Below are 27,329 nucleotides of genomic sequence, written 5' to 3'. Positions count from 1 at the left end.
ACAATAGCACGTGGTACTGAAGCTTTAGCTCTAATGAGCCGCGAGATCATAGAGAGCAGAGGCTTCTCCATGTCCTCCCATCCATCAATGCCGCTTGTCCTCCCATGATGATCCAATGAGTGTTCTCAAATCTTAGCTCCATAAAGCAATGCAGAAGCCACCAAAGTGTCACAAAGCCAGAGCTTAGTCCGAGGCTCCTGAAACTGAACTTGTGAACACATCCTTTCCAATCTACCCAATGCTGCATGGGCTCTGGTCAATCTAGTCTCTATTGCCCTCCTCAATGAAAATGCTCGCGCAACTAAAAACCACACTAAGGTAAGTGTAAGCATCTGTATTCTCCACTGTCTCCTGGCCGTATGTGAATGCGGGCGGTGACCTCCTGATCCATTGTGGGGTGACCTCCTGATCCACTGTGGGGTGATATTATATACCATGACCTTGGTTTTACCAAGGTTGACGGACAAGCCACTTTCTTGGGCAAACCTATGCAAAGCATCCAAGTGACGTTGCATCCCCTCCGGAGAGTTGAAGATCAACACAATATGATTAGCATATAACAATAGTGGAATCCATGTCTTTGTCAGCTGTGCACCTCTATCACCATCTCTCTCAATGTAGTCAGAAACTTCATCCACATACATCCAAATAGAGTAGGAGAGAGTGGGAAACCCTGCTTCACCCTAATAGTCGAGTGGATCGGTGCGTACATGTCCCACTACTGACCTGTATAATGGCATGACCCCCCAAATGAGCTTTGTGAGTACTTCCATTAGTTGTAATCTGCGCATCAATCTAGCTCTGGGTACTGTGTCAAATGCTTTGCGGAAATCCACAAAGCTACAATAGATCCGTCTCCCATTTGATCTGCCCTTCTGTGAGGTCCCCAACCCCGAGAAGATTGGGGCGACTTGATAGATAGCTTTCCTTTATTCTCTTTTTCCGTTGACGACACCCTACTCCGTTTCCACAAATTAGAGATACGAGAAACAGAAGAGAGAAAGTCCTCTATCCATCGTGTTCGTGGTTATAAGGGTCATACGTCAAAGGCTAGGACGATAAATCAAGGATTCTAATGAAAGCTGTTCCTAACATAAAGATGAAATCCCATTGACATATTTAGAATCCATAAATAACGTTTTTTTTTCCCATCTTTAAGAGGCACGACCGCCATCCATAAACCATAAATATGATATGAGATTTAGTTTAAATTAACTAGTAATCTTGTGAAAAGTACTCTATTAATTGGGTCCATGGCTTTCAGGGACACGTACATTTGGGTCATCTCGACTCTTGGCACAATGAGTGTAATTTTCTTCTCTAAATAAGGAGTGGAGAGTTTCTCGACTAATCGAAACCATCCATCCTTGACTGGCAATCTCAGCTAGCCCCCACTTTCCATCCCACACTCACAATTTTTCTCTTGTTTTCTAATTACTACCACATTGTTTTTACATATACAAACAATGTTCCTTTATAGTTTAAGGGAATTCCTATGCTTAGCTTCCCAGGTCAACATGAATTTGTCTTACCGGATGAGCGACATGTTCGATTACGTCCCGTATTTGAGGTCGAACGACTTCCACTTCTTTCGCAACGGGTACCTCTGCTTGAGCTATAGTTGAAGTAGTTGATCTCTTCTTTTGCACCTTTCTTGGAGGTGGAGCGACATAAGCGTTCTTCGAGCTACGAGTCACTCGCTTCAGGGCCATCGTAACGAGGTTGGGAAAAGGGAAAGAGAGAAAGAGAACTCAAGAATCCGAAGGGCAACACGACGATGGTAGAGAAGACTTAGAGATAGAGATGGCTTGAAGGTAAGAGCTTGAGGGAGAGAGCTTGAGGGAGAGAAGGTAACTCCGACGTCAACGCAAGAGAGCTTCCGCTTCTGAGAGTGTGTGACTGTGTCTTCAAAGTGAAGGGAGAGGGGTCTTTATATAGGCTCTCAAGGCCAGCTAAGAGTAGAGGGAAGCAAGGAGAGACAAGTTCGCGCACGTTCGCGGCTCCTAAATTTATTTATTTATATATATATTGGTGGTGGACACGGATTCCGATACGTGAATTCCATTCTCTAATATTAGAAGAAGCTTGGCTTCCAAAACAAGAACTCTAAACTTGACTCTCTCCTCTTTCTTTCCTAAAAATACTCTTCCTTTCCTAAAATTGCTCTCTTTTTCTTAAAGGGTCAACTCTTATCATTAGATACAATCTTGAGGCTTAAGTTTCCCATCAACCTATAGTTTTCAAGTGAATAAAGACCGTAAGTAACAGTTCCAGAGTCCGATTTTCAATCTGATCGTTCCGTTTGAAAGCTTCAAGACTTAACAAAATACGAACCTTTAATATTTGCAAAGTAATTGAAATACTTTTATTGAAAAATGTTGTACATTACAATCCTCCCAACTTAGGGATTCGATATGTCTTCATCTTGAGGAAAAGTGAGGATACTCCTACTCTAATTACTTGCGACCATCATTATGTCTAAAAGAGTGATGTCCTTAGTCTGCTTCACTTGCTACTGCTGCTCAATTAGTCAATCGTGGACGAGAGTTCCGATAATGTCTCAACTCTCCACATTCAAAGTATCGAACATTCAAGCGTGGACGATCTTGCACATTAGCAGCATAAGCTCTTTGTGGTTGGGTATCTCTAAAGCTTTGATTCTGTTCAATTCTTCTTGTAATCCCTTGTTCCTTCATTAAAGGTTTAGCTCGTAGTAAAATATCTTGTACAGTGGTAGGCTTCATGGCTTCCAATCGCAAACTAATTGGTTCTTTTAAACCTTGACAAAAGCGAGCTACCTGTTGCTCTATGGTCATTGATGGTGCGTAACGTCTAAGCCTTACAAACTTTGAGTAGTACTCTTCCAAGCATAAACTGTATCGTTTCAAGCTAAAGAACTCATTCATCTTTATCGCTTCATGGACAGGGGGTATGTATCTTTCCTTCACTGCTTGTTTGATTTCCCATCAACTCTGAGAGTTCTCCAACACTCCCATGTCACGACAATGTTGTTTTCACCATAAGTTCGTTTCCCTTGAGAGGCGAAACATCCCTAGCATTGCTTGATTTGTAGGTGTCGTCCTTGTAGCAGAGAAGTAATCATCCATAGCTTCAATCCATACTTCTGCATCTTTCTCAATATCATCACCCTCTCCTTTAAAAGAAGGTGGTTGCATTTGTTTGAGCAACAAGTTCTTCTCCTGAAGCTCCTTATAAATAACATCATTCGAAGGGTTTTCCAACGTACTAGTGATTTGAGGTCTCCCCTGAGTGTACATCAATGTTTATAATTGAGTGTACATCAATGTTTATAATAACTCAAATCAATAGGGTATTTTTCAAACTTGGACTTATCCAGTCTACTAACAACTCAATCGTATGACTTAACCAATCATTACTTATCGGATGCATTAAAACTCAATCTCATGACAACCAATCTTGACTTATCTAGTCCATCAAAAATTATTTGATTGGTGAAGTCATGATTATCTCAATCGCATGACTTAACCAGTCATGTAGGTCATCCAATCACATGACTTAACCACTCATGGCTCATTCAATCCACCAAAAAAACTCACTTTCATGACTTAACCAGTCAAACAATTTCTTTGTAGAAAGACAATTCAATCTTCTATTCATAAAGTCATCAAAATGTGATACAGCGGTCTACAAAAGATCTATCCATGAGAAAACATAATAGAGGTTTCAGTCATAACTATGCTACATGTCAATCGGCATAACGTAATATCTCTACAAGTCGGATAATGGGTATAGAACCAATACGTATTAGGGAGCTTGAAGTAGCGATTAAATCTTTTCAACTTAAGCTGTGATACCAATTGTGAGGTCCCCAACCCCGAGAAGATTGGAGCGACTTGATAGATGGCCTTCCTTTATTCTCTTTTTCTGTTGACGACACCCTACTCCGTTTCCACAAAGTAGAGATACGAGCAACAGAAGGGAGGAGAAGTACTCTATCCATCGTGTTCGTGGTTATAAGGGTCATACGTCACAAGTTAGGACGATAAATCAAGGATTCTAATGAAAGCTGTTTCTTAACATAAAGATTAAATCCCATTGACATGTTTAGAATCCATAAACGTCTCCTTTTTCCCCACGTTTAAGAGCCACGGACACTATCCATAAACCATAAATATGATATGAGACTTAGTTTAAACTACCTAAATATGATGTCCAACCAAATGGCAGTGAGGATATACAGCACTGATTTAAAAAAAAAAAAAAAAAGTAATCTTGTGAAAAGTACTCGATTAATTGGGTCCATAGCTTTCAGGGACACGTACATTTGGGTCATCTCGACTCTTGGCACAATGAGTCTCTAATTCTCTTTTCTTAATATGAGGGAGTGGAGAGTTTTTCGACTAATGGAGACCACCCATCCTTGACTGGCAACCTCAGCCAACCCCCACTTTTCACCCCACATTCACACTTTTTTATTTTGTTTTCTAATTACTACCACATTGTTTTTACATATAGAAACAATATTCCTTTACTTATTTGAGACACAGGTTCTTTTATACAGCCCTTCAAACAATACCAAAACAATTTAAACAAGGACTAACGAAGACAGCCCTATAATTTAACAAAAATAACTTTTCCAATTTCTCATGAGTTGCCGCTATCCGCGGATTTCCTCTGTCTAACCAATAGAGTCCTTGCAAAGGATTTATTTGCTAACTCCGAATGCGCAACCTTCCCATCTCGCTAACCGCGAGGTATCCCGCTACCCGCGAGGCATCTTGCTAACCACGAGGCATCTCGCTAACCGCGAGGCATCTTGCTGACCGCCAGGCATCCCGCTACCCGCGAGACATCCCGCTAATCGCGAGGAACAAAAAGAGAGCCGATAAACTCAGCTTAATCTCCGCTAACCACGGAATCATCTTGCCACCCACGAGAAACAAGAGAAATTCTTTTCATCAATTTTTCTCTTTAAATGGTTCTTCAAACATGAGCAACCAACTCTTCATATCAACCAATAACAACTTATCAACAATAATAATTTACAAGCAATAATAATTTAACAAAGAGTGACAATTTATCAACAATTCTTTCATTAATCTATGAAAACATATGTTTGTTTCTTGTGATAGAATCACGTTTTTTGAACAGTTTAAGGGAATGCCTATGCTTAGCTTTCCAGGTCAACATGAATAGCAATGCAGAATTATAAATTTGTCTTACCGGATTAGCGACATGTTCCCTTATTTGAAGTCGAACGGCTTCCACTTCTTCCGCAACCAGTACCTCCGCTTGAGCTATAGTTGAAGTAGTTGATACCTTCCTTTGCACCTTCCTTGGAGCTGGAGCGACATAAGCGTCCTTCGAGCTTCGAGTCACTCGCTTCGGGGCCATCGTAACGAGGTAGGGAAAAGGGAAAGAGAGAAAGAGAACTCAAGAATCCGAAGGGCAACACGACGAGATGGAAGAGAAGACTTGGAGATGGAGATGGCTTGAAGGTAAGAGCTTGAGGGAGAGAAGGTAACTCCGACGTCAACGCAACAGAGCTTCCGCTTCTGAGAGTGTGTGTCTGTGTCTTCAAAGTGAAGGGAGAGGGGTCTTTATATAGGCTCTCAAGGCCAGCTAAGAATAAAGGGAAGCAAGGCGAGACAAGCTCGCGCATGTTCGCAGCTTCTATATATATATATTTTGGTGGACACGGATTCCGATGCGCGAATTCGATTCTCTAAAATTAGAAGAAGCTTTGCTTCCAAGACAAGAACTCTAAACTTAACTCCCTCCTCTCTCTTTCCTAAAAATGCTCCTCCTTTCCTTTAATTGCTCTCTCTTTCTTAAAGGGTCAACTCTTATCATTAGATACAATCTTGAGGCTTAAGTTTCCCATCAACCTATAGTTTTCAAGTGAATAAAGACAATAAGTATTAGTTCCAAAGTACGATTTTTGATCCAATCCTTCCGTTTGAAAGCTTCAAGACTTAACAAAATACGAACCTTTAATATTTGCAAAGTAAATGAAATACTTTTATTGAAAAATATTGGGTACATTACAATCTCTCCAACTTAGGGATTCGAGATGTCTTCATCTCGAGGAAAAGTGAGGATACTTCTACTCTAATTACTAGCGACCATCATTATGTCTAAAAGAGTGATGTCCTTAGTCTGCTTCACTTGCTACTACTGCTTAATTAGTCAATTGTGGACGAGAGTTCCGATAATGTCCCAACTCTCCACATTCAAAACATCCAACATTCAAGCGTGGACGATCTTGCACATTAGCAGCATAAGCTCTTTGTGGTTGGGTATCTCTAAAGCTTTGATTCTGTTCAAGTCTTCTTGTAATTCCTTGTTCCTTCATTAAAGGTTTAGCTCGTAGTAAAACACCTTGTACAGTGGTAGGCTTCAGGGCTTCCAATCACAAACTAATTGGTTCTCTTAAACCTTGACAAAAGCGAGCTACTTGCTGCTCTATTGTCATTGATGGTGCGTAACGTCTAAGCCTTACACACACACACACACACACACACACACACACACAGAGAGAGAGAGAGAGAGAGAGAGAGAGAGAGAGAGAGAGAGAGAGAGAGAGAGAGAGAGAGAGAGAGAGAGAGAGAGAGAGAGAGAGAGAGAGAGATGATATGAAATGATATGTTATATTAACGTCTTCAAAAGGCCAAAATGGCCTATGAGACCAGTCTGCCACAAAATGGTGAATCTAATATCATGTTTGGGTACAAAAGAACTAGATACTACTACTAGAATCCATCCTCATCTGCATTCTAGATATCGAGAGAGTATGGCTTGAATCCTCTGGTGCAGTCTCCATCGATGTTGTGTAGCGCCTTTCCTCATTCGTGGCCGTCTGTATCTCCGTAGCTCCAGTGCTGCGCGGTCGATGAGAGTGCCGGTAATGGTCGAACGAGTGTGGGCCGAGCTCTACAATGATGACTACTCCTCTGGCTGTCCTATATCTAGTGAAAAGAAATTTGTAGTTTGATTCTGGGACTCTCTCTCTCTCTCTCTCTCTCTCTCTCTCTCTCTCTCTCTCTCTCTCTCCCCAGTAAAGTGTCTCTAAATCTATGTGACACCAGCCAGTGGCAATTCCATTTTTGTTTATTTCTCTCTCTTTGGGGAATTTTGTTTGTTTTATCTTTTGGAAACACCCCTTTGGAAATCTAACTGCCCTGCATTGCATAGCCAGTGTGGAACTGTTGAGAGAGACTCCAGGCCTGAGGGCTAAAGAGCACTAAGGTTGGACAAGGACTATGGTTAGCCAAAGTGGGGTCATTGGCCAGTCAAAGCGGAATCCTTTGCTACATAGGCTACATTTCTGTCCTGGGTGTGGCTGCAGTGTACAAAGAGGGTCAGATGACCTAGAAGAATGTAATGGCAGAAACTCCTAAATTTTAGGGACTGCTATTTTTGGACGGCAAAATGTCTTCGCGTCATTACGTGCAGTTTGACATGGGGATCATTTTGTTACTCTGTGGCCAAGTCAACAGAGGCTGTAGGTGAGATATTTTTAGACCCGAGGGTCTAAAGCGGGAAAATGCACAAATGAGTGACACTTGGCACTTTGAGGCTAGTTTACTACTTAAAGAGAAAGCAAAAACGTGATTTTCAGCCGGGAGCTCGTTTTTGAGTGCTGTCACAAGTGGGAGAGCTTCAATGGAGTGCTGGCTTACCCTCTATGTACAGTGAGGTGCAGGATGTCACACCTGCACACCTCTCACTGCTCTCTCTCTCCCCTATTCTTTATGGTTATGCCTCTCTAGTGGGCTTTTCATTTGACCAATGTACAGCTGTGTGGGTTCATGCGCGGGAGCTCGAGGACTTGCTACGGATGCGACAACGGACCTTAATACCCCCAGGAGGTTCGGGGATGCAAGGGGACCGCTGTACAGGTGATCTGGCGCATTTTCGGGGCAAAAAACAGAGAATTCAGCGTGCTGCAGATTCTCGCCAGGTTTTGCAAAGTGTCCGTATGCGTCTGGAAAGTCATCCAATGCGTGGGAATACTGGCTGTGAAGGGTCCTAGTACAGTTATGCTGCAGAAATCAAGCCAGAACAGTTGAAATTCAGCCAAGATTGTGCGGGGCAGCTTGTAGGGAACCGTAGCTTTTATTCCCTCTGCTAAAGAATAAAGAAATACCGAAAGGGGCGCCTAATTTAGGGGCCAATCTGGTGTCGGTCTTCTCATACAGGTGCAATCTAGCAACCTGTATCCCTTTCCCCTTTGTACTGCCCTTTTTGAAGATAACAGGCCTGTTACTTGGTTCCATCGACGGGATTAAATCACTTTTTCCTCAAAAAGCGAGCCTTGGTCAGTTTGGGTTAAAGACACAGAGAGTTTGGGATGACCTTGAAAACACTGAGAGTTTGAAGGTAGATCGAGTGGATTTACAGGTGAGAAAAGCTACGAGAATCTTTCTTTGGATACAGGTGAGTAATGCTACGAGTCTTTCTTTGGATTTACAGGTGAGAAAGGCTAGGAGAGTCTTTCTTTGGATACAGGTGAGAAAGGCTACGAGTCTTTCTTTGGATACAGGATGGAAGGCAACAAGGAAGAGGTTTCCTCTTCAGAGGATAGACAGCCTATTACAACTGCACATGAAATTGGCGAGAGTTCAGGCCAAGCAGAGAAGTTTTGCAGGTTGTTACTGCTGTGACCATGTTCAAGTTCAAGGCAGTTTTGGCATGCCAGGAACAGTGTTTAGGGGTATGCAAGGCATGGTGCCCAACCCCATGTATGCAAACATTGGTTTGCTCCCAGGATTTCAGTGCACATAAGGTCAGTTTGGGGTGTCACAAGGCAACTTGGGTATGGCTGGTTTTTCAATCCCATCAGTGAATATGACACCTGCACATCAACATGTTACTGGCCAGGGAGTACAGATGGCTCCCACAAGCGTAACCCATTATGCAAACTGTCTCTTTTGACAATTTGGAGTCAATGGATAAGCTAAAGCCATACAAAGAAGATGATCAGTGAGTCCATTGACACATTCAATGGCTTTGATGAGAGGACAAAGGTTTTCTTTTTCCTCGAACAGTTTGACAAAGCATTTGTTGAAAGGAGCATTTAAAGTCAGGAAAGCAGTCACTTTTCTGGAAAAAAAAAATGCAAGTCAGTGGTGGAATACACTGTTGTTACAAGGACAGACTCCTTCCACTTGGAATGATTTCATACAGGTACTGAATTAGCTAAAGGCTAATTCAAAACAGGTACAGGATGATTTAACAAGATTTCTTGCGAGAAATCTCGTGTAAATCAAAGGGCAAGTAGTCCTATTGATGCAGAAGATCAAAGGCTACGAATTGGTGCGATTGGCACGCAAAACTGAGCCCGAAAGAAGAACTGTATTTTTCTGCAGATTTAGGGTTTTGACCCTATTTGATGTCTTTTTGTCCCAAGAGCTTCGGGGAAGCTAGAGGACAGTAATACAAGTGATATGGAGCATTTTAGGAGCTAAAAACAGAGAATTCAACGTGCTGAATTTCTAGGACAGGTTTGCAAAAGTGCTCTATTGTGCGTGGATAATCACTTGGATATGTGGATTTTTGGTTGTGAAGGTTTCTACTATAGTTATGCTGCCAAAATTGGGTCAAAAAGAGAATTCTCAGCCCAATAAAAGTGACAGCATAAGGGTAGATCACAGGTTAATCTTCAAAGATCAAGATGAAGAGCAGAGAAAGATTGTTTTCGATGCTCAGTATGCAAATCAATGATATTGCATAAAGGCTGAAATTGCCTGAGAGTTGGAAGATTCACAATGCGTTTCACGTGAGTCTTCTCAGACCCTATATGGGTGATGTGCCAGAAGATATGCCAGCTGAAGATCAGCCGGAAGTCGAGGAACTTGACGAGATCTTGGTCCCGGAACAGATTTTGGCACATAAAGAAAGAAAAGAAAAGGCAAGGTTGCAAGGTGCTGTTTGGTAAAGCTCAAAAGCTATTCACCTTTGGATGTCAAGTGGATGGAAAAAAGAGAACTTGCAGAGTCACTAAAAGTATGGGAACGTAAAACCTTGGTTTGCAACCTACAATTGACCCCTTGAGATTCAGAGCTACATGGATTGTCAGTGTGGCAATGGCTTCTGAAAGAAATGATGTACATGTTACTTACAGTGAGCTCAAATGAAGTGCATGTTACATGAATGTTAGAGCTTTACAGATTGTCAGTTTGGCAATTGCTCTTATGGAATGTCCAAAAGTTTGTTTAGTGCTGGGGAGTGAGGACCTTGATTTTAAGATTGTCCAAACGAGAGGCTCTGGACTCTCGTATCACTCTTCCCGTGGTAAAGGACGATCAGACATTGGCTTCTTTTTGGCCAATGATTTGGCCCTTCAGTTCCTCGGCCATGCCAGTGTCTAGAGAGCGGTGGATGTGTCGGACCATTGGCCTGTTAAGGTGAAGTTGGTTTGTGATGCGGTGTGTGCGGAGCCTTCCCCACCACCTCCCCCCTCCATTGATGCGACTAGAATTGAACCGGCGGCTCAACTCTTTTTGCATCACAACTTCTGGGACTCCCTACCAGAAGCGACGGAGGAAGGGGAAATCACGCAGGTGGCGGTGAACCGCCAGTCGAAGAGCTTTGAGGAGGCAGCTGAAAGAGTCTCTCGAGATGTTGGTGCGTTCTCCGTAAGCCCCCCCAAGAGGCCGAATAGAGGCTTTAGGCTAGACCCGAGAGCCCGGAGATCCATCAACCGAAGACGGGAACCTTGGAAGTCTCTGCGGCAAGCAGAGAGTGATTCCTCTAGTGAAGATAGGGCTTGGAGGAAGTTTGTTGAATGCCGAAAAGAGGCGCGAGCTGAAACGAAGAGAAGCGAGAGAGAGGCTCTCAAACGATTCATGCTCAAGAGCGTCGAATTGGCAAGACGCAAGGAATGGTATGCTTGGTGGAAGCATATGAAAGCCGTTCTAGGGGGGAGCAGAAAAAGAGGGCCCGCTCAACCCCTAAGAGACCAGAATGGCGAGCTGTAGGCGGACGAAGAGAAGATCCGAGACATTTGGAAGGATCATGCTTCTCGAGTCTTCGCCGATCCCTCCGGGCACAGCAAGGACCCAGAACACTGGCGTAACCATGCTGTGCGACTTTGGCCTAGAATAGAGGGCATCGATGACTATTAGTTGGACTGAAGTTCGGGAGGTATGTCGCAAGATCAAGCGACATAAAGCAGCTGGGATAGACAGCATTCCCCCTGAATTTTTCAAGATCCTTATGCAAGATAAGGGAACTAGATCGGATCGATTTAAACCAAATACAGACATGGGAAGAGCAATCTTCAAACTGCTGTGTACTTGGTTTGATTCAGGGAAGTTGCCGGAGGCATCATCTACCTCGATAGTGGTGTATATCCCGAAGAAGGGTGATCTTTCTAATCCGGACAACTACAGAGGGATATCTCTTATTCCAATCTCTCTGAAGCTCTTGACCTCACTCGTGATCAATAGGATCTCAGTGAAACTCGAGGAAAGAAACTTCTTCTTGCGTGGTCAAGCCGGATTTCGGACTCAGGAGGAATGTGTGGCACAAGTGATTGCCTTGAAGGAGATTGTGCTCGGACGAAAGGTGGTTAAGAAACCGACGTTTGCGGCATATATTGACTTTGAAAAGGCGTACGATACAGTGCCACACGAGGCGCTCTTTTTAAAGATGGAAGCCATAGGGATTAGAGGTCGCTGCTTGAATTTCTTTCGAGCCTTGTACCAATCTTCCAAGGTCAGAGTGCGGGTCGGAGCGAAGTTGAGTGAGGAGGTCCAAATCGCCCATGGCGTGCGTCAAGGGTGTCCTGCGTCGCCTACTCTCTTTAATATATTCATTAATGACATCCTGGATGAAAGTGCGACTGACCTTGGGGTGGCTATTCCAGGCCTACTCCTGAAGATCCAGGGCCTGCTTTTTGCAGATGATTTAGTTTTATTCGCGGAGTCTAAGGAGGAGTTGCAGAGTTGCAGGCTAGATTAGATAGATTGCATAGTTGGGCGGAGAAGTGGGGGATGAAGTTCGGCATAAAGAAATGCCAGGCGACCGTGTTTAACAGGGACCTTGAGGAACTTATTGCCTTCAAGCCTCACATCAGACATGAGGAGATTCAGGTAGCCTCAGAGTATAGGTACTTGGGCATATTAATAGACAGCGAAGTCTCGATCGATACTATCCTTAAAGATAGGATTGAAAGTGCACGTAAGTCTCTATATGCCCATAAACATCTTCTGTGCTCTAAGAAAATTCCGATGTGGTCAAGGTTGGCCTTTCTCAAGGCGTGCGTCTTCCCAGTGGCGACTTATGGAGCGGAGATTATGGGTTCACATGACATGAGGAAGTTGAACTCATTAGAGACGCTTATAACAATTGGAATGAGGTGGGTAGTCAGTAAGGCCGCGAAGTCGAGTTCTGTGGTAGCAAGCAACTCTTCACCGGGAGTTAGGGCTCCCCCCCGTACCAGCTTACTGTGCAGGGCAGAGGGTACGAGCTTTTACCAAATACGCAAGTCTAAAGACTTGGATTGCAGACTTGGTTAACAATATACCAGACTGGAACCAATTCAAGAAGTGGACTTGGTGTAAGAGGACAAATTTTTGGGGGGAGAGGTATATCAACGGCGCTTCTGTTGAAACCGCAAGACAGGAGAGCTGGAAGCTCTGGGAACACTCACATTAATGTGTCTCCCTTGATCCTTATATTGAGAGGAAGTATGAGGACACGTGTGGATACCTCTTAAGGCAGAGCATTGGAAAGAACCCCGGTGGGATGGAGGAGAAAGTCTTGTTACTAGCAAGAGTGGATGGCTTAATGCTTAAGGATAAGATTGAACGGGCGTTGTCGAGGACTTGCCCGTTGTGCGGAATGGAAGAAGGTTCAAGGTCACTTACGCACTTGTTGGTACAGTGTCCTGAACTGGACAATCTCAGAAGCTCAATACGACCTTGTTTGGAACATGCTAGACGGCTATTAAACAATCCTAGCGGTGAAGATACCGAAGTGTTACTCCTGGGAGGGGAGATTAGCGGAAAGCGATTACCAGGTTGGGTCTTCCCTCGTGGGGCCCATAATGGTTGTCGTGGACCGCAGCTGAGGAATGCCTATGCGGATAACGTTGCAGCATTCCTCTGCGGGGCCGTACCGCGATACTACAATGCTCTGGCCCGTGGGGGTGTTTGAAGCTCGTAGGGCTTGTAGTTATTGCGTACGGTGCGGTCTCGCCTAACATGGTCCTGGGGCTTTCCGAGCGGGCCTTGGTGACCATGGTTGGCCGGATCGGGATGCCTCCTTTGAGCCGACGCCCACTTTGGGTATGGCAGTCCTACTGGACATCCGCTAGACGGGGGCCTTTTTCTACCAGGCGAAAATCCTGGAGTACCTGGGCAAGATTCAGCACGGTGTGTGAGTTATAAGGGTTTGTCCCTCTCTCTCAGCCTTGGTCCTTAAGTGCATCACTGAATTCGTTTGGTGATTTCCCGACGTTACCCTTGGGTGGCGTGACTAACAAGGGAACATGGATTGACTAACATGGCATGAAAAGACTTTTTACTCCCCCGAGGGGGAAACTTGCTTCCATTCCCCGTTGACATGCCACGATACGGCATGGAGGCGCTTTTCCCCTTGTCGGCAAGTCCGTAAGATAACTTGTCTTTGACTCGTTTGCGTGCACGCGAAGCAAAGGCAGTTTCTTGTTGGCTTGCCGGCTCTAGCCCAAAAAAGTAAAAAGTAAAAAGTAAAAAGTGCTATAGAAGTGAGTATGTCTTGTCAGTTTGTCAAGGGTACAACAATTATTTCTATTGAAGAGTACATATGTAACTGCATTCTTAAACTGTCGGTTTGGGTATGCTCGAAAGGTTACTGGATCCAATGTGTACCAAAAGACAGTGGCAAAATGTGACGCTTCCATTTTGTCATTGGAGAGTTATGGACTCAAAGCAATGGCAGAGTGTGACGCTTCCACTATGTCATTGGGACAGGGTTCACACGCAAGCAATACATGTGTCAACGAGGTGTTGACTGTGAGCATGTATGTGTCGTACATGTGTCGACACGGTGTCCAAACACCCAAGTGCTGACTGGAAGCATGTACGACATAGGTGCAAACGAGGACGTTTGAGATTTCAAGAGGGGGGTATGTCACTAGCCAGTGGCAATTCCATTTTTGTTTATTTTCTCTTTCTTTGGGGAATTTCGTTTGTTTTATCTTTTGGAAACACCCCTCTGGAAATCTAACTGCCTTGCATTGCATAGCCAGTGTGGAACTGTTCAGAGAGAGTCCAGGCCTAAGGGATAAAGAGCACTAAGGTTGGACAAGGACTATGGTTAGCCAAAGTGGGGTCATTGGCCAGCCAAAGCGGAATCCTTTGCTATATAGGCTACATTTCAGTTCTGGGTGTGGCTGTAGTGTACAAAGAGGGTCAAATGACCTAGAAGAATGTAATGGCGGAAACTCCTAAATTTTAGGGACTGCTATTTTTGGACGGCAAAATGTCTTCGCGTCATTACGTGCAGTTTGACATGGGGATCATTTTGTTACTCTGTGGCCAAGTCAACAGAGTCTGCAGGTGAGATATTTTTAGACCCGAGGGTCTAAAGCAGGAAAATGCACAAATGAGTGACACTTGGCACTCTGAGGCCAGTTTACTACTTAAAGAGAAGGCAAAAACGTGATTTTCAGCTGGGAGCTCGTTTTTGAGTGCTGTCACAGGTGGGAGAGCTTCAATGGAGTGCTGGCTTACCCTCTATGTACAGTGAGGTGTAGGATGTCACACCTGCACACCTCTCACTGCTCTCTCTCTCCCCTATTCTTAATGGTTATGCCCCTCTAGTGGGCTTTTCATTTGACCAATGTACAGTTGTGTTTGTTCATGCGCGATTGCCGAGGCAAGAGCTTCTTGCACAGGTACTGGATTAGCCGCTCATGTGCGAAATCTCGTCCGATTCAAAGGGCAAGTAGCCCTACAGGTGCGGGAGCTCGAGGACTTGCTACGGACCGACCGGCACGTGAAACGGAGCCCGAAACAGTGAATTATAGCCTGCTGTGTATTTTTGCAGGTTTAGAGTTTTGGCCCTAAACGGACCCTAATACCCCCAAGAGGTTCGGGGATGCAAGGGGACCGCTGTACAGGTGATCTGGCGCATTTTCGGGGCAGAAAACAGAGAATTCAGCGTGCTGCAGATTCTCGCCAGGTTTTGCAAAGTGTCCGTATGTGTCGGGAAAGTCATCCAATGCGTGGGAATACTGACTGTGAAGGGTCCTAGTACAGTTATGTTGCCGAAATCAGGCTAGAACAGTTGAAATTCAGCCAAGATTGTGCGGGGCAGCTTGTAGGGAACCGCAACTTTTATTCCCTCTGTTAAAGAATAAAGAAATACCGAAAGGGGCGCCTAATTTAGGGGCCAGTCTGGTGTCGGTCTTCTCATACAGGTGCAATGTAGTAGCCTGTATCCCTTTCCCCTTTGTTGTGTCTTGAAAGTACAGGTAAAGTGGGCCACAAATTAAATGGGTGAAAGCTAAATCAAGGTTTGAAGTAAAGTCTACCGCCCTTTTTGAAGATAATAGGCCGGTTACTCTATGTAACTCAAGTAGATATAGCCCAAGACATCTCTGATCCTCATAACTCATGACCCTAGAGAAATGACCGAAACGCTCTCTGAATAAGCAATGGAAAAGGCCCCGTATCTCATAGTACACTGTGCAATGACATATGTAATGTAGCGCCGTCTCTGGGTCTAACTGGCATAAGCGGCATACCTTACTGTCTGCTGGTATCCCTGTAAATCTACCAGTCTCAATCTCCAGCTGATGTGAGGATGTGCGTATCTGACCAATGATACACCGCAAACCATGAGACATATGTGTGTCCATGTAGCTTGGTCGAATCACAAACCCATCTCCTGTGAGGTGGAGAAGATGCTCTCTATAGAAAGCCATCCTCGTGCCCAACTGCTGTGGCGGCTCTATCCATGTCCTCCTGGTATCCAGTTGGATCAGGTCTTGACGAACGAGTCTAGTAATCTCCACCCATGTAAGAGACATGGAGGGTGCCTGAAGAGAGTACTGGAAAGGGGGCAGCCTGTCCATGGTGAAACCATGCGTTTGAAACCATGATGTCATCTGTGCTTACCAGCATGAAGTGTCCCCCTGAAGAGCTAACTATCTGGAAGACTCAAGGGCCAGTCTAGCATATCTGTCTCTAGTAGTAACCCACAAGCTGTGCACAAAGGAGATTGGTCTAGTAACCGCCTCAATCTCCATAGGAGGGGCAGCTAGCTCTGCTTGAATGATAGCGTGGTATAGAGGCCTTGGCTCTGATCAATCGAGAGATCATAGATACCAAGGGCCTCTCCATACGTCTCCAACCATCCTGGCCTATAGAAGGTCCCCATGTCTGCACCCTATACAACATAGCTAAGGCTACTAAGGTATCAAAGAGCCATAACTTTGTCTGAGGTTCTTGGAACTGAACCTGCGAACACATCCTCTCCAAGCGTCCCAAGGCCGCAAAAGCTCTAGTCTGTCTAGTCTATGCTGCTCTCCCCAAAGAAAACCTCGGCCCAGTGAAGACAAAGCCAAGGTAAGTGTATGCATCTATATACTCTACAATCTCTTGACCATATGTGAAAGTCGGTGCTGATCTCGTGATCCACTGTGGTGTGGTGTTAAACACCATAACCTTGGTTTTACCAAGGTTTATAGTCAATCGTATCCTCTGCAAATTTGTGTAATGCATCCAACTGTCGCTGCATACCCTCCGCGGAGAGAGAGAGAGAGAGAGAGAGAGAGAGAGAGAGAGAGAGAGAGAGAGAGAGAGAGAGAGAGAGAGAGATGAAATGAATCCTTTGTGTGTAGATTTACAGGTAATATCTATAGGTACGGGAACAAAATGTTTGGGAAAAGCACGTATGACGGCAAATGGAGGCATTGTTAGTGATTCTCATGCTGAAGTTATAGCTCGAAGAGCTTTGCTAAAGTAAGACATTCATTATGAACAATTAGCATATGGTGGCTGTACCTGAATTAAGCTGAAGCATCCACATGGCTACGTTGCAACAGTTATAAGTTAGCAAATAGATGTCAGAGGAGTAATAAACTTCCTTTTTTTGGTCTTTTTTAATGCTCAATAAGAGCAGACATTACACATTTCCTTTTTTTTTTTTTTGGTTGTGGCCTCTCTGAAGTATGCAAGCCTGCCTCAACAAGACAACAAGCCTCCTGTATCAAAACCATAGATGACAGACACAACAGACAAGGAACAAAACAACATAACAACATGAGTAGACTTATACAATGAAGATGAAAATCACACTTTTTAATCCATATGAGATAATACTGTATAGAGGGGTGTGTAACTAGGGGAAATATAGAAGGCAGTAAATTCAATCGAAGACAACATCAGAACTATTTTCGTTAATCAAATAAATCTGCGGAATGTTGAGGAGTTTTCAGTGTGTAAATGAAATGGATAGTATCTTCCAATATCACTTCGCTGCCTCTATGTTAGATAAAAGAATCACAACAAGGAATTGTGCAATTTCATGGAGGCTTGAGTAATGCTCGCCCACTTGCTTATTTATTCCTTGAAGTATAATGCTTGAACTACTTTTTAACTATTTTCTCAACACTTCCTTTAAAATCTGGTAAATTCTTGCAAAAAAAGGTTTATTTGGGGCATATTTTCCAATGATTTGGAGAGAGGGAAACATATTACTTTTCGTTTGAGGCGTTTGGAGTTTCAGCCATTTCAAGAATCAAGGAAACTTTGTTTTGGTGTTTTGGTTTAGAAATAAAGGAAACTTTGTTTTGGTGTTTTGGTTTAGAAATATAAAATGCACAACGTAGAAAGCACAAGGTAGAAACTCTTTACTTAAGAGTAAATTAAACACAATCGCTTAAGGTTTTGAAAAGGGGTAGATGCTTACTTTACCATTGACTAGAGGAGGACAGGCAAAGCCTACAAGAAGACGCTATAAGTGGGGTAGAGCTAGACCAGCTCTTTAGGTCCTTGTTCACATGGAGGATGCTCATGGGCATGAATCTCCCCAACGGATAAGGCTGTTTATGTCACTGGAAGATTTACCTTGGTTTCTATTTATCTTGTTTTCTTTCTGTTTTGATTTTCTCTTCTTTCTCCCCAAAGCACTTGAAACAGGCAACCGGACAAGATTTGGAGGTTTGAGGGCAATGCATGGGTAGTGTGAAATGGAGAAGGATGTGGCTTGTGTTTGAGCCAGTTGGAACTAAAATTGGAGGTGTGCGCTAGTTTATGGGCCTCAATGACCTTTGAAATGTGGACAAAGTCAGGACTCAGTTATAAGGTTGAGCATGAAAATGCATTTATTAGAGGACAATATTTGTCTTTTAAATGGGAAGAAAAAATTTATTTGTCCAAGAGTTGCAAGACAAGTCACCGTGCAAGAAGCAAGGGAGCAGCTCAGGGGCGCCTAAGTCAGTTTTTGGCTAATTTGAGGGCTGATTTTTGTAGCTTTTGCAGGTTTACACAGCTACTACGGAACTCCCCCAAGTCATACGACAGGTGTTGGTACTCATTGGAATGCGCCTCCACACCCTTATTATGTAGATTACTGCTGCAAACTCTCCAAAACATGATTTTCAACTTGTTATACCCATCCATTTGTATGAGTCTTGCCATTTGTGATGCGCAATGATGTGGATAATGCTTATGCACTTAACTGCTGTGGAAATCAACAAAATATAGGGCTGAAGCGTCGTTTTGTGCATAGTTTCATTTTTGTCACGGAAAGATTCGTGAAACTTGATGGGATGGTGCAACATGAAAATCGGCATTTTTCCATATAGCGGTTGCACGTTGAAGAGTGGTCAAATTGGAGCTGATTTTCTACTTCGGTTTTAGGCTTGGTGGTATGGACCAGCACGGGATTTTTTTTCGTTTTCTGTTTTTTTTTTTTTTTGGGCGAGGGGGGGGGGGGGGGGGGGGGGGGGGGGGGGGGGGGGGGGGGGGGGGGTGGTGTGTTGTCACCGTGGTATACAGGCCGCTAGATCTCTTGCGGGAGTGATATGGAGTTGCCAAGTGACGTTTGGCTCACTGATTGTCTGAGGGGATTGCCAGTACCATTTAGCACATCTATAAATTATCCTCTTAATTTGACGGCTTTCTGACGTAGTAGTTTGCGATAGGTGCAACAGCAAAGAACTACGGAAAGAGGCAGGCGCTAATCTTTGGGGCCAATTTTGTGTCTTTCACTCTTCTCTGCATGTGAAGTGATTGATTCCATTCAGAGATGACAGTTCATGCCACGATGATATAGAGGCCACTAGATCTCTTGGGAGTGATTTGGATTTTCCAGGTAACACCCAGCTCGCAGATTCATTGAGGAGATCGCTAGGAATCTTTGGCGCATCTGCCAATCGTCATATAATTTGATGGCTTTCCGACGTAGTGGTTTGCTACAGGTGCAACAATAAAGAAATACCAAATGAGGCGCTAATCTTTGGGGCCAATTTGGTGTCTTTCAGTCTCCCTCTCTCTTTCACTCTACACGGGAAATGATAGATTTCATTCACAGATGATAGGCCATGTGAACTTTGTGTCATAAGCTAGAGGAAAATCTAGACATTAATATTTGATTTCTGTTTGTATGTTGCTGCCCTTTAGAGTGCCAGTCTGTTTCCTTGATGAGACCCATTGTCAAGCATAGTTTTTTCAAGAGACATTGAGAGCCGATCTTCAGCAGTTAAATTGGTGGTTTCTATTGCTACAAAGACGTCAACACCTGTCACTCACTGAAAAGCTTTTGTCTACACCAAATCAGTCAGCCTTTTGAGTGAAGGTGGAGGTCAGTTGGATGTCAAATGGGTGCATCTGGTTCAGGCAGATCTAAGACCGAAACACCTTCTGTCATTTCCTGCTGCTACTTTTGTCCAGGCCACATTGGTAAGTGCTCTTAGTGAAGGTGGATGTCCGGGAGTAGACTTTCCCAAGATACTTAGCAAGAGGATCTGGTAGGCAATGTAATCTCAGTAGGTGTTAAGAACAAAGCCATACCCGTCAATCCCTGGGCTGCTCATTAGTGAGCTTGCTTTGTGGGGTTAAAAGTATTTTGTCAATAAGCGAAACTTCTTACTGAGGTACTCTTTCTTGATGGGCTTTGAATTTTAGGAAGGAGGTGTGTCGGGGAATGGCATAAGTGAAATGTGTTACCTTTGTGCTTAAAAAGAAATGGCGCCATCCACAAAAGCGGTGTGAGGGGGGAGATTGTGTATGTAGCTGGGATAAGATCAACCAGGAAAGTTTCTGTACCAGTGGTGAGGAAAACTTGCCTTCGATAGACCTAGGGCAGACAAAAGGTCTTCTTGGATGGTTGTGCATGGCGGGTCTCCTCATTTGTGCTACTTTGAGATGCCCTCACTTCTAGAATTTATTTCTTTGGCTCAAACTGGTTTCTGTTATGTAAAAGGGATGTAAACTTCATTGCCTTAGTTTATTGTCTGTTGCAGGTTTCTCTATTGTAATATCGAGCATCTGGTAGCAGCTAGAAATTCCAGCAGTTCAGGACTGCAAAATGAAGAAATCTTCAAAAATATTCTTGAATGGGATCATGAAAAACGACAATTTAGACTTTTGACAAATACTTCTCTCCATCTTTACGTCAGCCAGTTGCCTTGTGAGTACATTTTCATACAAAGGGAATGGCTGAAGGCCTAGTGGTTAATGCTTTTGTGTGTTTTAGGTGGAGAAGCAAGTATATTTCCACAGGTCAAAGACAGGAGCTCAGATACTTCAAGAATGCCTACTTGTGAGGACCAGACAATGAATGCAGTAAAGGACGCCCTCCATGATAATTGGCTGCCAAGTTACCAAAAGGCAGGTTGTAACAAGCGGCAATTTGCTACAGATAGCCGTGCAAAAGCAGAGCTTTCTGGGTTTGACAAGACTGGTACTTGGACGGAAATGTGTGCAGCCAAGCAGAAAGCTGATTCATGCTCTACAGGCCAGCACCAAAAGTCCATCAAAATTTGTGAGACAAGCTCTGCTGAGAAGTTGGAAAGTAAAGCCTTCATATCTCACATGAAAGATGGCCACAGTTGTGTTGATTTCAAAGGAGAAAATGTGGTCAGCAAACAAGTCACTGGAGTGGTGAGAAGAAAACCTGGTCGGGGCGACACAACTTTGTCCATGAGTTGCAGTGACAAAATTGCACTGTGGAATGTGCTAGGTGTCCAAGGTAAGAACTTATTTCACCTGTTTGGTTAAGTCATTTACCTAAGTGGTCATTGTGATTCTCTTAGCTTGTTTTCAGCATCAGTCATTTAATAGTGATAGTCGTGTAAAGCAGGAAATTTACCAAAAAACTATCTATTGCAATTCCATTTCTTGTTTCCTGCCCCGTTTGCAAGCTGCTAGTTCATGTGCCTAGGCAGAGAATAGTTGCAAGGGCAGTATTCTTTGCAGGTTGAATAGCCCCTTTCAAAACAAGGTAGGGTTCAATAACCATAATGGTTTTACATCAAATCATCAATCAATTGTCTTATGATTTTGTAGGTTCCCTTCTTTCTGGTTTATTATGTGAGCCATTGTACCTTTCTAGTATCACTGTTGGCATGAGCGAATGTGTCTTGAAAGGCAGCACAGCAATACCATCATGCAGTCTTATGAGGGAGAAGACACAAGAATGGCTGAACTCTCTGAGATGGTCTTTGTATGAACGGTTTCACTCTCCTTCTCTCAAAGGTCTCGCTCCTTTCAGACTAAATTTGGTAAGCCTGCGTAGCTAGGTTCTTCTTAGTTTGTGTGCAGTGATTTGTACCAATAGTTACCTCAGTGTCCAAGAAATTGAGAAAAGTCAGTTTGTGCAAATGAGCTGGTATTAAGATCAGTTATGTGACTTCTGTTTCTGTTACTTAAGAATGATACTGGTAGCTTCACAGAATGATTGCCTGGCAAAAATCCTATCTATTTGGCATGAGTGCGCAGTATGGTCACCTATTTTGAACTAGTAGAGGCTGGCTTCTGATCACATCTATAGCCCATTGGCCCTTGCATCAAAACCTCAATTCAACTGAAGACTACTTCCCTTGCTGCCGTGCGCTAGCAAATTGCCTGTAATGTGCAGTCCTGAAGCCCATTGCAGCCTTCATGCCTATTCCAGCCTTGTGGATATTTTGCTGGTGCAAAATATTAGTACCTAGTTCTAACACCCGCTATTGGGCACTGACGACGTTAGTGGGGATGTCGTAGTATTTAGTCAATACTATGCATGATGGAGCTGATGGTCTTTTTTTGTCTTGTGGATGACTACTATGAGTTCACACCTTGCACTTTCCTTTGAAGGTGAATCTGGACTTATCCTGGATTCATCTAGGTATATTTCACAAGTGCAACAGCTCCAAGTTATCTCTTGCCCACACACAAAGGTGGGAGAAACTGCTATCTGGCGGTTTTTACAAACTTACCAGGAGCTGGCAGTGGGCACTGTGTTTCACAATGAGGTATATGTATCTCTGTGGGGCCTTGATGGCTTTGGGCAAGGCATTGTTATGCGAAATTAGTCCCTGGCTGAGCCATCAGGGGTCCTAACAGATTGGTGATGTAGTTCATGGTGTTATGTTGGTGAATGCATCTATTGATCAGACGTCCGTTCTGTCTTTTGGCAGTGGGCACTGTGTTTCACACTGAGGTGTATGTATCTCTGTCATCTCTGTATCCCTAGTTGAGCAGGATGCATAGGACAGTTGTCGATGCTTGGCACTTTACCAACTGGGCTCCTTGAAGTTCTCCTGGAGCTTTAGGTGCCAGGGAGGGTGCCTTACTGCTTGTATGTGGTGACTGGGTGGTCTTGCGTATAGGGCAGCTCTCCATTCTGGCTGATACTGTCCTCTTTGGTTATGCTTCCATGTCCATGCATATCACATCCTAGAGTTCCTCGACACCGCATTTTGGATCTCGTCTTCGGGAGTGCATTCTTTCAGATAGGTCACTGTGAGAGCAGGTAACGGATATTTTGTTGTAGTGAGGGCCTAGCTCTGCAGGACCGAGGCCTCTAGTTGGCATCATGTATTGCCATTCTAGTCAGGCGTGCTGTATTGCTGCTGCCACACAGCAGTCTGCTCTTCAGAGAGAGGAAATTGAAACCGGCCCGTAGGGCGGTAGACGTAGGCTTTCACCCGAAACTTTACTTTAGACATTAGGACATAGAGAAACTTTACAAAAGAAAAGCTGTAACGGGAATTGATACTTCAAACACACACGGCTTGGAAGCTAGAGTGCTACCAAGCAGACGCCGACACTTGTTGGCCCCAAAGACTGGCGTCCCTCTCGGTATTTCTTTATTGTATCGACAGAGGGAATAAAACCTGTGATTTCCTACGAGCTGTCCCGCATAATCCGGGCTGAAAACCAGCTGTTCTGGCCCGATTTCGGCAGCATTAGAACTGTACTAGGACGCTTCACAGACAGTATCCCCACGCAATAGATGACTTTCGTGACGCATACAGGTACTTTGCAAAACCTGGCGAGAATCTGCAGCACGCTGAATTCTCTGTTTTCTGCCCTGAAAATGCGCCAAATCACCTCTACAGCAGTCCCCTCGCGTCCCCGGACCTCCTGGGGGTATTAGGGACCGTTTAGGGCTGAAACCCTAAACCTGCAAAAATACACAGCAGGTTGTATTTCCCTGTTTTGCGAGATGGTCGCATCCGTAGCAAGTCCTCGAGCTCCCGCACTTGTAGGGCTACATGCCCTTTGAATCGGACAAGATTTCTCACGTGAAACCTCTCCGAATTCACCTGTACATGCCGGGGATTAGCAACTAGCTAATCCAATACCTGTGCAAGAGGCTCTTGCCTCGGCAATCGCGCCTGAACCCACACAACTGTACATAGGTCAAATGAAAAGCCCTCTTGTGGGGCATCACATAACTGCACGGAGGAGAGAGAGAGAGAGAGAGAGAGAGAGAGAGAGAGAGAGAGAGAGAGAGAGAGAGAGCAGTACAAAGAGGGTAGGCAAGCACACAGTAGCTTTGGTACCTGCAACAATCCACCATATGGCTGAAAAATGCAGCCAACATTTTGTTTTAATGCTTCTCTCTCTCTCTCACTCTCTCTCTCTCTCTCCCCCCCTCTCTCTCTCTCTCTCTCTCTCTCTCATCTTCTCTCTCTCTCTCTCTCTTCGCGTCCTCGCTGCCCTCGCGCCCACTGCTGCCTGCGCCAGCTCGCGCGCTCTTTGCCCTGCCCTGCTCGCGCGCTGCACCACCGTGGCGCCCTGCTGAGCCCCCCCCCCCCCCCCCCCCCCCCCCCCGGCCCGCTGCACGTTGTCCTAGCCCCCATTCTCTACGCGTAGTATGTGCCATCATTCTCTACGCGTAGTATGTGCCATCATTCTCTACGCGTAATATGTCTCCCCCCCCTCTCTTACGCATAGATTGTCTCTCCCCTCACCTGCCCCCCCCTCCCCCCCCCCCCCCCCCCCCTTTTTCTTTCACGTGTAGGATGTCTATCCTCTACGCGTAGGGATTTTTTTTTTTCGCCCACCCCCCTTTCCCCCACTCTATCTACCATACTTCCCCCCCCCCCCCCCCCCCCCCCCTCTCTCTCTCTCCAATCTGTAACTACCGCTATCTCCCCCGGGCCGTACCGCCTCGCGCTCCACCACTCGCCGAGACCGCCGCTAGGGTGGGTGCACACGTGCATCTAGCGACTCCCTTGCGGCCGACTCTCCCCCACACGCCCAACTGCCGTGCCCGTTGCTAGGGTGGGTGCACACGTACATCTAACCCCCTTGCGGACGGCGATCAAGCATGAGGAAGATGAACGATAAAGCCGACCCCCTAGAGAATGCCATTCAAAAATGTAAAGAGGAAATGACGGAGACCATTACCAAGATGAACCGCAATCTCTGGGGCACAATAAACATGCTCGAAGGACGTGTGCTGATCCAAGAGAGGAAAATAAGCACGCTGGAAGATCGAGTGACGACCCAAGAGGAAGAGATCGCGTCACTCAAGAAAGAACTTGCCGAAGCCCGATCAAGAAACACACTGGAAGAGGGCGAACTGCAACCCTCAGTAATCGAAGAAATCAACACGATCAAGGAACAAGTACGGGCCATCAAAGAGGGAGAAGAACAGCACAAAGAAATGACGACTTCTTGGGTGGATGTTCTTACCAAAACCCAACAGAAGGCGGACGAAGCCGAGAAATGGATCAAGGTGGCCAAGAAAGGAAACGACAAGGAGATAACGCCCACGTCCACACCCAACAACATCATTAACCAGACACTAGAGGAGGAGCAGAGGAGAAGGGTGCGCGCTTTACATGTGAGAATTTGTGGTCTTAAAGACAAAGGCAATGTGGACGAAGAAGTAAAAGAACTCACAGCCTTGATGGGGATTCATGAGCCGACACACACAAGGGCATGGAGAGTGGGCAACATAAAGAAAAATCGAGGCAGTGGAGAAACCTCAAAAGAAAGAGCACTCATCCTCCGTTTTCCCTCCATGGAAGCAAAGAAGTCATTCTTGAAGAAAAGACCAACTTTTAAAGAGACTTGCATCTTTCTCGGGGATGATCTCACCCTCTCGCAGATCGCTCATATGAAGGAAGTAATGCCGGAGATTAGAGCGGCAAGGAGAAAAGGCAAGATCGCTTTTTACCGAGACGGAAAAGTGGTAATACTCGAGCGACGCTCCACATGACGGTGCGAGACTTATGGGACCACACTCAAAGTAGCTGCCTGGAACTGCAATGGATCTATGCGTCTTGATGTGGGTGCTTTTGAGGACAGCTTTACTGGAAGAGACATCATCTTCTACTCTGAGACACACCAGGCCCCTGGGCAATCCATGCCTCACATCAGTGGATACAGGTGGGAGACAGCCTACAGACAGGAGACACGCTCAGAGCACAGAGGGCGGGGCTTGGGAGGAGTGGCAGTGTTATTTAGAGAGGATCTGCAGTCACTGATACATATAGCCCGCAGGGACGAGCAGGCTAGGTACATGTGGGTGAGACTGAAAGCAGAGACAGGAAGATACCTCTATCTAGCTATTTGTTACTTCCCCCCGAGTACATCAGTTTATGCACCACCCAGAGGACAGTCCCCTTTCTCTATTTTGGATGATGACATATGGGAGTTTTCTAGGGACGGTGACATTATCATCCTCGAGGACTTCAATGCTAGGACTGCCCATCATCAGGTAGTGTTTTATGATACTTCAGAGGAGATGCTAAGAGAGATAGATGTGGCAGAAACGGGCCTTTCCAGACTATCACACGATATGGAATATATTGAATATGGGCGACACCTGATAGACATGGGCATTGCACATGGATTGGCCATCTTGAACGGCCTACAGAGATTTCCTGTTGCGGGAGGTTTTACATGCTTCCCACACAGACATGGAGCCAATATGGTGGACTATGTCATGGCACAACCGAATCTCATCTCTAGTATCCAGGATCTCACAGTTGGGCCAAGACCGGTCGGGGTGGCAGTGGATCATGCTCTGGTGTCAATGTCCATCTCCTTCCAGTTCAGTATAGCACACAGGCCACGAGTAGCAGCCCCTACTCGATACACATTCACAAGGGAGACGGACTCTGTATACATGGACGGAATCTACAGACGCTTATGCACTGAGGACGCGGGGCGACCTCTGGAGGAGCTAACTACTATACTGACACAGACATTACATGAGGCAGCAACAGAAGCATACCCACACACCCAGCCTGAGCAGAGCCGCCGATCTGGGAGCATGCTTCAGAACAACTGGTACGATGAGGAGTGCCGCTAGACTAGAGCCAGACTTCAGAGGGAGGTGCTGTTGGGGGACGTCACTCACAGACAATCACAAATGGACTTCCGACGCCTGGTGCGGCGGAAGAAGAGGGCTTTTTTGGCTCGACTCGAGCAGGATCGCGTGAGGCGTGGCGGCTCTTTCATGAGCAGTCCCCCCCCCCCCCCCCCCCCCCCCCCCCCCCCCCCCCCCCCTTGCTATTTCCTCCACAGAGACTTGGGGTCAATACGCATCATCTTTGTACACAGTACCTGGACAACCGCCCCTCCCCAACCCCCTTGACCCATGCCCACACACATGTATCTTTTTCACCGCTGAGATGGTGAAGAAAGCTATCGACAAGATGAAGACTGGGAGAGCATATGATCATGAGGGCCTAGTCGCTGAGCATTTCATGCATGTCAAAGACTTACTAGCAGAGCTTCTAGCAGTTATGTTTAACCGTGCCATGTGTGAGGGCCTACCGGACACTTGGAGCCCATCTACGATCGTACCTATCTTCAAATCAGGAGACCCCATGGAGCCTGGGAATTATCGCACTATTATGATTGGGCACACACTGGCAAGATTGTATGCATCCATTCTTG

The 27,329-nt window shown here is 45.3% G+C and overlaps 1 protein-coding gene across 10 annotated transcripts in view; it reads left to right on the top strand.

The window, feature by feature from the left end:
* LOC147451812 (denosine deaminases acting on tRNA) overlaps nt 1-27,329 on the top strand; it is a 205,332-nt gene that overhangs the window by 19,750 nt on the left and 158,253 nt on the right. For 8 of the 10 annotated variants that reach the window (XR_015188832.1, XR_015188829.1, XR_015188831.1 and 5 more), the window contains exons 2-5: nt 16,820-16,940; nt 20,447-20,613; nt 20,680-21,174; nt 21,492-21,706. Coding sequence is in view for 6 of the 10 variants with exons in the window: in XM_086517674.1 (XP_086373800.1) it covers nt 16,820-16,940; nt 20,447-20,613; nt 20,680-21,174; nt 21,492-21,706 (998 nt within the window). In the remaining 4 variants the exon portion in view is untranslated. Of the gene's footprint in view, nt 1-16,819; nt 16,941-18,461; nt 18,545-20,446; nt 20,614-20,679; nt 21,175-21,491; nt 21,707-27,329 lie in introns of those variants that run through there. The other 2 variants (XM_086517678.1, XM_086517677.1) reach the window with 2 other exon arrangements.

This window comes from Adiantum capillus-veneris, chromosome 8, assembly GCF_014529385.1.
Source record: "Adiantum capillus-veneris isolate H3 chromosome 8, ASM1452938v2, whole genome shotgun sequence".
Lineage (NCBI taxonomy): Eukaryota > Viridiplantae > Streptophyta > Polypodiopsida > Polypodiales > Pteridaceae > Adiantum > Adiantum capillus-veneris.
Note: the sequence above shows the minus strand (reverse complement) of the source record. Positions and strands in the feature narration are given on the sequence as shown.